We start from the raw sequence: 10606 nt of genomic DNA on the forward strand, positions 1-10606 counted from the left end.
AAGTTTGCTCTTTATGTTGAATCTTGGTCTGCAGGTCTTGTCTAATGCAGAAAACAGCCAAGTGCTCTTGTCAGTGTGTTTGTGGCAATCAGGAATTCCAGAGTAGCACAAGGAAACTAAATCATCCTTCAGATATTCTGACAAATCTGGGGAAATAATTCCTTGTAACAGCTTGAAATTTCTAAGACAGTTACTTTTGGCTGAATACAGATTTGGGGAGAGAGAGAGGCAGTTTAGACCCACAGTCCAGCAAGGACAGCTCAGCAGTGGCTGCTGATCCAGAGTCCCACCTTAGGGCCAGGAATTTAAGGCAACCTCTGGCTTTCTCCTTAGAAGCTCCTGAAGATAATAGCACAGATCAAAGAGTAGCCAAAGGCCAATTGTTTTGTTCCTATTGCTCAACAGACTGTTTACCAAAACAGATTTTGTTCACACCAAGTAAATGGATCTGAAGCTCAAAAGTTTTCTGTCCTTGCTGTTATGAAAACGTGTGGTAAGTTTGGGAAGGTTTTTGAAGTGCCATGCACCAAACTGTCCTGCTTTTGGAAATGAAGTTGGAGAAGAAATTAATATCCTTTCGCCTTTACAGAGTGTTTCTTGTTGTAGTTCCCAATGTTATTAGAAAGGAGATTCCACAGACCTGGAGTGTGCTCAGGGTAAGTCCCTTCATCTCTCTGTGCAGCGTTTTCCTGTGTGTCCTTCACACAGGTTGCTGAGTGCTCTGGCTCTGCACAGAACCTGTCACCACACCTGCACACCCAGTGCCTCTTGGGGTCTCTAAGGAGTATTATACTACAAGTAACAAGGCTCAGGAGCTATCACTGTGAGCCTTGTTTCTCTGTAGGAGTACCAGCAAACATTTGCAGGTCACAGGTTGGGTGTGCTTGGCAACTTAGCCCTGTAGTGTATCTAATGCTTGTTTTCTCTGAATGCCTACTCTGATTTCCAGGGAGGTTGTCAGTTCTGGTAACAAATTATGACAGCACTCTGGTTACTGGAGGAGTGTCTGGATTTGCTGCCCTATACAGACTTCTTTTAAACAAATGTCAGAGCCTGGTTACGTTCTATTCCTGATAAACTACCTGGGAATTGCCATTCTGGCATAGGCTTCAAAGCCTTCAAACCCCGAGTAGATATTCATTTGAAATCATTTCACATCTGCAGAGGGTTTTGTTGTTTTGTGATGCTCTCACCTCGTGTCCTGGCTGAGTGGGATGTCCTGTGTTACAACACTGCTTAGTCACACACCTCTAGTCTCTTCACCTCTAGTCATGTAATAGTCAAGTGGACTCACTCTACTGGTGTCCACTCAAAGGAGGCTTTGCGCCAGATACTGTGCTTGTGTGATAATAGAAAGGGAAAGCTGAAAGCAAAAGACCTAAAAATAAAAATATCATCATCATCATCAATGATGATAAAAGGAGGAAAGATTAGAAGGTTAGGAGGAAAGATTAGAAGGAAAAAGGAAAGTTAGAAAAGGAGGTTAGAAGGAAAGGGTTTTATTTACGTTACAGAAAGACTTGTTTCTTCTGTCTTTTTTTGCTGTGTGGTATTCTTTGAATGATTCTGTGATAGACGAGTCTTTGGAAGAAGTAACTCAAGCTTGAATGTTTGCTGTGTTTTTGCATACTTCTCTTGTGTAGGAAGGTAACTGGGCTGTGTAACACAACCTCTGGCTCTGTAATTCAGGTTGCTGAGAACTTCTGGACCTCTCTTGTTTGATTTCAAGTCTTGCTGTCTGCTTTTTTTCCTATTTTGAACTTTTTTTTGTGAAGCAAAAGCTGTGCCTGTTGAATTATGCTGTCTGCTGCCTGAAGATTTGTTGTAGGTTAATTCAAAAATGAGGTGTCCAAACCCCCTGGAGGCTGTGACAGCTCTCCCTCTGCTAGGACTTCTGCAGTTCAGGGTGAGCCTCATTCTCCAGCCCCTTCGTTGTCCCTTGGATTCTCCTCTTGCTGCTTTAGCCCCTCAGGGGTATAACTTAGCACTAGGAGCTTTTCTTCAAGGTACCCCTACCTTTTCCCCCCATGTGGAACAGAGATAATATACTTCATATTATCAAGGAGCTTATTTTGCATTAGAAGAGGAAGACCTGACCTCTCTTACTACAAGTGAAACTGTATTTTCCCTGCCTTGAAACTACCAGTGAAATACATTTTGCACTGCCTTATAATGCTGTGATTTATGCTGTGATATGCTTGCTGATATTACAATGTCCTTTTGCCTTTGTGTTTGATTTTTCCCCTCTAATACATTTCAGTGGGTGTGTTGTCGGTGAATGGGGTATGTCCCCAAAATGCCCATAGGAGAGTGAGGTGTTCTCCCTGCTGTTTGCTGCCTCAGAGAGGGAATCCTGTGGGTTTTTTTTCCCTCCCATTAATCTTATTACTATTTTTCCCTATGTCTTTCCTCCTTGTTTTGAAATTGTATCAACAAGGGAGAGATTTTTAAACAGAAAGCAGCTGGAAGAAAACACATTTCTCATGTGCATGCAGATAGGTGTTAAACTCAAATGGCAATGAGTGACCAGCAGTAACTTTTTCTTTTGCATTTTGAACTTCTCATCTGTAGAAAACTGAGAAGAAAAGTTGTCGCACTTGTTCCTGTTTTTTCCATTCCAAGACATGCTAAGCAAGTCACTTGCCCTTTCTTATTCAGAGCGAAAATACTTTGATCCACTTTTCCGAAGACAATACTCATTTCATAAGAATATTTAATCAGTAGAAAATAGGGAGGATTTAGTTTGTTTGTTTAGTATTTAACCAAGTGAATAAGGCAGATTAGGGGAAGGGGGGGGGACTGGACCCATAAACAAGGTGATATATAATATTTTTTTTCGTTCTCCTTTTAAATAAATACCGATCAGCTTTATGTTCAGAGACAATAGGAGCCGTTGGCTTAAATTTGCAGTTTACTGTATTTATGGCTGTAATATCAAGGTGCTGCCGTCGTAATTTCATGCCCCAATGAGAAGAGCAAGGTCGAAGCAAATGCTTCCATCGGCATCTGCTAACACACTAACTCATAAACAAGGCCCGGCTGGATCAGGTGGCACGGAATAATACAGGCTAATGAAATACAGCACAGCTTTCCATTACTGTTAGTTTTTACAGTGTCGTCATTACGTGTAATTTATGTTTAAAAAATTCAATTTTATACAAGGCTCTGGGAAATAGGGGTCTGCAGGTCACCCGACGACTTTTAACGGCTCTCAGAGTCCTTATTGCACTCCACTGTTCCAACAAAATGTTAATAATAAATAATAGAAAAAAATCCTCTTTTACTTTTTTTCCCTCTGGTTTGCATATCTTGCTCTGTCTTTTTAATTACAAGTGGCTAAGGAGAGTTTGGGGCTGGAGATGATGTCAGGAGTTATCCCCTTTGGTGATGCTCCTGGAGGGGGGTTACTATCTGCTTGCTTTTCTTTTGTCTGTCTATCAATCACCCGAGGTCCTGTAAATGGAGTAAACACAGCTGAGGAGAGGGAGATACTTAACAACCTCTCTCCCAAACCCTCACCCTCTGACATTGCCCTCCTCTCCTCCATTACACTTCATTTTATTAGAGACTCCAAAAAGCTTGGCCAGGAAGAGAAACTGCTGCTGGGTGTCTTTATTTATTTATTTGTAGTTGTTGTGCCAAAATACTTTTTATTTTAACCTTTTCCTTCCCGGTGCTTTCACTGTACTTCTTAGCATTGTTCTGTCAGATTTTCCTTCCTTTTTTCAATGTTGTGCAGCTGAGGTTGGAGCACCTTTAGCAGTGCTGATTGCTGGTTAGTCACCCTGATGGGTTAATGTATATCATGTTTCTTAAAGATTGCACTTGCATAATTAACAGTCTCGTGGATGAATATAGCTGTAAGAATTCAAAGCCCTTTCAGCAACTTTTCAAATGACTTTTATTTCTACTTTTTTCAGCCTGGTAGTTGAGACCAGTCCATATCCCTTTGATGTGTGGGTTCCTTTGCTAAAGTTGGAGCTGGAAGTGCAGCAGAAGGATGTTTACACTCAAATCCAGTCTCTCAGTGTAAATGAAGGGTAAAAAAATCAGAGTAATGTTTCCAAAAGCTTAGGTTTTGTTCAGATCAGGCTCAGCCTTGTGAGTGACCTGTGTGTGAAAGAAAATGGATCAGGAGACTTTGCCTTTTTGACCTTTGGGAAATCCATTCAGCTAAGCACAGAGCAGGATATAGGACAAACATTTGATAACAGTCACCCAGCACTGCATGTAACTGACTGAACAGGTGGAATCATTAGTCTGGATCAGATCCCAGAAGGATTTTATGATGATTCTTTTAAAATGTGGCCATGTTCTTTCTGAGCAGAGTTGACTCAGTGGCTTCCAGGAACAGCAGTGTAATGTCATTTCAGGGTACCTACCAGTAGATCTTCCTTTTAGTCATACCATACCAGGCACTAACTTCAGGTGGTCACGTAGTTTGTTGTAGCTAAACAAGTTGTCCTGTTCTATTTTGTTTGCTTCTTAATAGCAAGTGTGTGGAAAACAACAGCAGCTGCCGCCCCCTGCCCTGCAGCCCTCCCTGCCTTTTGTCCCCCTGAGGTGTGAGGATTGCTCCAGGGTGGTCTCTCAGAGTGGTGAAAGAGCTGGTTTGGGAAAGCCACAAAAGGAACTGAATTCTTTCCCCCACTTTTCCCTATTATGGCAGAATTTCACCTAAACAGCAATTTTCTCCCTAAAACTGTTGTTGCATTCAGGTTGTGAAAGTCTTGCATGAATTACTGCACTGAGCAGTGCAAGGAGGAATATAATGAAGAAAAATATATCCTCAGTGCATGGGATGGGAAAAGGTTTGTCACCGAAATGTCAGAGCCTGTGTCAGAGAAGGAAAAACTTAGTGGCTTGTCTGGTTAAGCTCATGCAAGTGTTTTGCATTGCAATTATTGCTACTGTATTTTACCAGAAAATAGGTAAAACAATGGATTGGGACTCACATCTCTTGGGTTTTATTTTCTGACTGTCAGAGGTTCAGTTCTGACCTTGGAGCACTTCCTATATCTGTATGTCTCACTTCTTCCTCATCTGTGAAATATGGGTGAGAGTGCTGTAAATACTCTGAGTATTGCTCTACTTCAGAGTGGCCATAAGAGGAGCAGTGGTTTGATGTACAGGAGGTCCCTATATTAAATAGCAATAGATACTGTAAAAGGACATAAACAGGCAGTCAAGTCATAAAAGTTCTTGGGCAAAGGAGCTTTTTGCACAACACCCGAGGTGCAGGCACAAAGAGATGTTTGTGACAACCCATTTAATTCTCTGGCTTGCTCTGATTCTGTGTTTGACTACAATTTGCAGAGTGATCCCTGCAAATGGAATGGCAGCAGTGACAATCACCAGAGAGGGTCAGCAGGAGCCTTGGAGTGCACACCAACCTTGGGTACTGGATTATTCAAATCAACACCCTGAGGCCTGAGAAGGAAATTTTAAGGCTTTGTGAAAATTCTGACTAATTCTTTGCAGTGGCTGTGGTGCTGGAGAGGAAGGAGACGGGTGGTTGGGGGAAGGGAACAGGTTTGCATTCCGTAGGGCTCTGAAGACAGTTTCCGTGCATCCTTCTCCTCAGCTCAGTCCTTGCTCGGTACCCTCTGCGGTTAGATTATTCCTTGCAGATAGCAATCAACTGGAAGGAAGTGTGTGTCTAATTTGCATGAGATTATTTAAAACAAAAAAAAAGGTCTGCATTAGTCAGGGTGATGGTAAACAACGCAAAGAGATGCCTTTTATAATATAGCCGTGGCTCAGCTTTCAAAGCCAAATATAATTCACTTACAATTGGCAGTTTCCTTTATTGTTCCTTTTAACCTTTTGCATTCTGCATGGGCTTGATCTTGCTGTAACTGCAGAACAACTGAAATGGTTGTTTTCCAAAGTGTTGGAAAGTGAATTTAGAGCGATTCCTCTCTTGAGCTGAGGTGATTGTCTTGACATACCTAGTTGGGAGTTACATTAGGCACAAAGCTCCAGTTTTTGTGGCACTGCTTTTGCATCCAAAGAAAGGGGTATTGGGTTTGGGTTGCTAACTTCCTGCTAGATTAGAACCATGATGGACCATGGATACTTTCATATAGTGCAGTGTTGGAAGGAGTGTGATAAAATAAAGCAAGGGGAGGTTTTGGAACAGATGACATTTGATCTTGTTTAGAAATTCCCAATTTTCTGTGTAATTTCTATGTAATTTTTCCCCTGGAGTCGGTGCCGGTGAGGCCACACCTTGGATCCTGTGCTCAGTTCTCGGCCCCTCAGGTCAGGAGGGACATTGAGGGGCTGGAGCAGGTCCAGAGAAGAGCAACGAGGCTGGGGAAGGGACTGGAGCACAAGTGCCATGAGGAGAGGCTGAGGGAGCTGGGGGTGTTCAGCCTGGAGAAGAGGAGGCTCAGGGGAGACCTTCTCACCCTCTGCAACTCCCTGACAGGAGGTTGGAGTCAGGTGGGGGTTGGTCTCTTCTCCCAGGCAACCAGCAGCAGGACCAGAGGGCACAGACTCAAGCTCTGCCAGGGGAGGGTTAGGTTGGCTATTAGGAAGAGATTTTTTACAGAGAGAGTTGGAGGGTTTTAAGCTGAGACTGGATGTGGCACTTAGTGCCATGGTCTAGTAACCACGGTAGGGTTGGACTTGATGATCTTGGAGGTCTTTTCCAACTCGGATGATTTTATGATTCTGTGATTAATATATTGAGATTGACTAATTTGGGGCATGGGAAGTTTGTACTATGTGCAGTATGAGCTGCACATGTATTTAGGTGGTGAATCTGTAAAGAGTTCAGTCCAAAGGGAATTGTGATGAGCTGGTTGTAATTCTCTGAGGGCAGTCTTCAAATATCTTGTCCATTTTTGCTGCTGGGTGTGAGAAATGACAGGCAAGAAGACAGGTAGATTTCTGAAGACATAGGTGACTCTGTGCCCTCACTGAGTCTCCACAGTGCAGACTTTCTCCATTTGTGTGGTTAAGGAATCAGCTCTGGGAGATTTCTCCCTTGATGCTGGGAGGCCAAGACAGGGCCTTAAAAGCATCTTGTCCACATGGACAAAGAGATGTTCCAAGGGGATGACACTCCCAGCCTTCTCTAGTAATTAAGAAGGGATATAGTTGTGATGTTCTTCTGTATAATGGCACCAGGACCACTTCATTGGGCAGCAGAATAGTCCAGGGAAGTACTAATAATTGTAACTTGCACTGCTTTGCACAGGATTCAAAGCAGGAATTCAGATGTGAAAGGTTTCCCATCATTGTGTCATTCACATCAGCTTTGTCTTCACAGCACAGCAGGGTTTAAATGGAAACAGTGATACTTGAGTGTCCCTAGTTGGCAAGATCAGATCAATCCGAGATGTGCATTTTTATCTGCAAAAGATTGTAGTTTTTATTCTCAAAGAGGATGAGAATAGAGGGGCACTATGGTTAGGGAACAATGACATTGTTTTCTACTCTTTTTGCAGAATGAAGTTAGGATCCTCCATTACTTCTGATGTTTCTAAGTGTTAAATAATATCAGATTTGCTGTCTTTGCCTGGGAATAGAACAAAATGCCCTATTATAGTGGGAGCCACGTTTGCAGGCAGCAGCTCATATTGTCTCTCTCTTTATGAAATCCCATAGTTGCTGGTGATCTGCAGCGTTGGCATCTGTTTATGTGTTCTCCTACATTGGATAATTAGGAGCTGGTTAAAAGAGTTTCTTTCTGATTAGGACTTTGCTTTTTAACATGGATTAGACACCATAAATATTGCTTTTGTGACTAGGGCAGAGTTGTGTTCATCTGCCTTTTATTACTCTCACTGCAGGTTTTGTTCCATATTGCTATGTGTGGTTTTGGTTCCTTACTGTTTGAGGCATGTAGCAAATACAAGTCAGGGGGTGATTCTGTCAGACTGCAGGACTGAAGATCAGGAATTTCAGATTTCTGAGACTATTTATGACACTGACAATGTTCTATTGTTAGAGAAATCACCAAACTCCTCTGTGCATCAGTATCTGCTCTGCAGAGTGGGTAGAATAGGAGCTCACAGGAGCTCACAGGATCCCATGTGCTCACAGGAGCAGGGAGAGGATCTGTTAATAGTTAGAAGCCTTCTGAATACCACAAGCAGTGTGGTAGTGCTTATGATATTAAATAACAGTTCTGAGCCTGACTTGTGTATTTATTTCTGGCAATGTCATTTGTGCTACAGATTATTTGAAGTATGCAGTGAAGTTAAAGATCCTGAAAAAATTTCTTGAAGCTTAGCTATTGTATCCAGTAGCCTGGTCATTTCCTGTATTGTCTCTCTCTGTAGTGTTAAAAAGATGAGTGTTTTAAAGGATTAACTTCAGGAATTTCATCTACCAGCAGTGCTTCATGGATCTCAAGTGAGGATGATGGAGGGAAGTTATCCCCCCACTGCTGTCCTGTTCATACCATTCTCACTGTGCTCAGTCCCTAGAACAGCTGTGTGAGAACCAAGTGAGCAGCCTCTTCTCTTCCAGATCTCTTTCCTTAAATCCATATTCTCACTTCCAACCTTTCTGCATGTGCAGTGAAAGCTCCTGAATCCCTTTAAGTGTCCTTGTAGCAGGGACACTTTGCTGTGCTTCTGTGCAGGAGAGTCACACAACAAATAATGCACAGCTGCCCAGGTCCCACTTCATGGTTGCCATCTGAGCACTAAATCCTTTTCCTAGAGGATGTTTTCTGCTGTTGGAAAAAGTCGTCCAGCTGTGCTTCTTTCTGCACAGATGCTGGTCACCGTGGATCCTTTAGCTGCTTTGCTTTTCCCCTTGTTGGCCAAATCCTTTCCAGATGTTGTGGCCAATTACAGATGGTCATCCTGGCGTTTCCTGGTGGCAGGAGCCACCACACCGACGTGTACCATGTGTGCAGTGTTCTGCAGCTCTGTGTGAAACACCAGCCAGGCTGCCCTGGGGCAATCTAATCACACAGCAATAGGCCAGGGCAACCCGGCTGAAAGTTTGGGCTTGGCCTTGTTTTGATCTGTTTTGTTATAGTTTTATTTCCTCCTTACATTCTGTGTCCCATTCATACTAATCACAGTCAGTCCTGATTTTTTTTTCCTTTTTATTTCTGCATTTGTCATAAAATAAAGCAAATTATTCCCGTCTTCGGAAACGATCTAGACTAATTAGTCGTCTAACCCAATAATTAGTTTTTTGTTTCCCTGTCTGTTTTCATGCATTATTGTTAGTTTTTTCCCCTCTTTTTTTTTTTTACACCATTACAGATTAAAATGAGCCACATTTGCAGTTGATGGTATCTTTTTTTCGGGGGAAGAATGGAGAATTGCAATAGAAAGCTACTTCAAAAGCAGCAATAAACTCAAGGATAAATTAAGGAAATTGAATGAGCCACATTTGGAAGCAGCGTTGAGGCTAATATTCTGTCGCTTAAGGTTAAATTGCAACAGAGAAAGAGAGAGGGAGACATTCCAGTGAATCCAAAATTGGGGAGGCATTACTGCTCCAGTCAGTGCCAAAATTCTTTGCAGCTTGAAAGGGTTCTGCCTGGCTTGAGAATTTAATTATGCATCAAGTGGGTAAAGGTGCTAAACTGATTTCATTTCCTCTGCTCCCCCAGGCCTGACAGATGAAGAAATCGACTTGGCTTTCCAGCAGTCAGGCACGAGCACGGATGAGCCACAGTCCCCAGGTCCTTCTACACACCCTGTGCCAGCTCAGCCCCCTCACCCCGTGGTGTATAGTAAGTAACACCTTGAGAAATATCTGCTCCTCTTGCTTTCTGCATCAGTTGCACAGATTCCTGTGTCGTGTCCGAGATTTCAGTCCAATTATTGCCATACTTCTGTCAGAATTGGACACCAGATGTTGCTTTAAATGCACTTCGTGGTTGTTGATGCCTGTGACAAGATCATGTTCCACAAGGAAAATGAGATACAAATGATCACTGTCTACAAACAAACATCATCCACGCTAGCCTGTGACACCTCTTGACCTGAAGGTGTATAGTCAATACAAATTAGACTCTGACCCACTGTGAGGATGTGAAAGAAGCATTTAGTCAACAGAGGACTCAGTCTTCCCTTTGAAAACTTCCTGAGTAGGGTTTCCTACCACTGAAGTCATGATAGAGCTGATAGATTCTTGGACAGAAGGTGCTGTGAAAGCACAACACTATTGGAATTTTAGTTTACTGAACACTGTTCAGTAAACTGTTGGACACCATCACAGAGTGTTGTATGAGGTAGAATAATTATTTTCTTAACTAGTCAGGCACATTTCCTGTTCTATGAACATCAGTTCATAGAGTATCTGGAGTTGGAAGGGACCCATAAGAATTTAGGACAACCTAAACCATATGACCCAGAGCATCATCCAGACGCTCCTTGAACTCTGACAGCTAAAGGCTTGAACAGTCCCTTGACTGCATGAGCAGCAAGCTGGGATATAAACTCTTCAGGATTTAGCCTGTGACTCCCTGTGTGTGTGAGTTTAAGGCCTGGCACAATGCACCCCCAGTATGAATGAGTTCTGGGAGTGCTGTCAGGTTACAAATAATAATGAACACTTAATATGGATCCTTAATTTTAACAAGTTTTCTCTCTCTGATCTTAAATAATCTGAGGGGTGACAGCAG

At 42.6% G+C, this 10606-nt stretch overlaps 1 protein-coding gene across 1 annotated transcript in view; it reads left to right on the forward strand.

Moving 5' to 3' along the window:
- PEX14 (peroxisomal biogenesis factor 14) overlaps positions 1–10606 on the forward strand; it is a gene marked incomplete at its 5' end in the record, with an annotated part of 38288 nt that overhangs the window by 14138 nt on the left and 13544 nt on the right. The window contains one exon of the mRNA XM_009079975.1: positions 9590–9712. Within this exon, the coding sequence (XP_009078223.1) occupies positions 9590–9712 (123 nt within the window). The remainder of the gene's footprint in view (positions 1–9589; positions 9713–10606) is intronic.

This window comes from Acanthisitta chloris, unplaced genomic scaffold, assembly GCF_000695815.1.
Source record: "Acanthisitta chloris isolate BGI_N310 unplaced genomic scaffold, ASM69581v1 scaffold37768, whole genome shotgun sequence".
Taxonomy (NCBI): Eukaryota; Metazoa; Chordata; class Aves; order Passeriformes; family Acanthisittidae; genus Acanthisitta; species Acanthisitta chloris.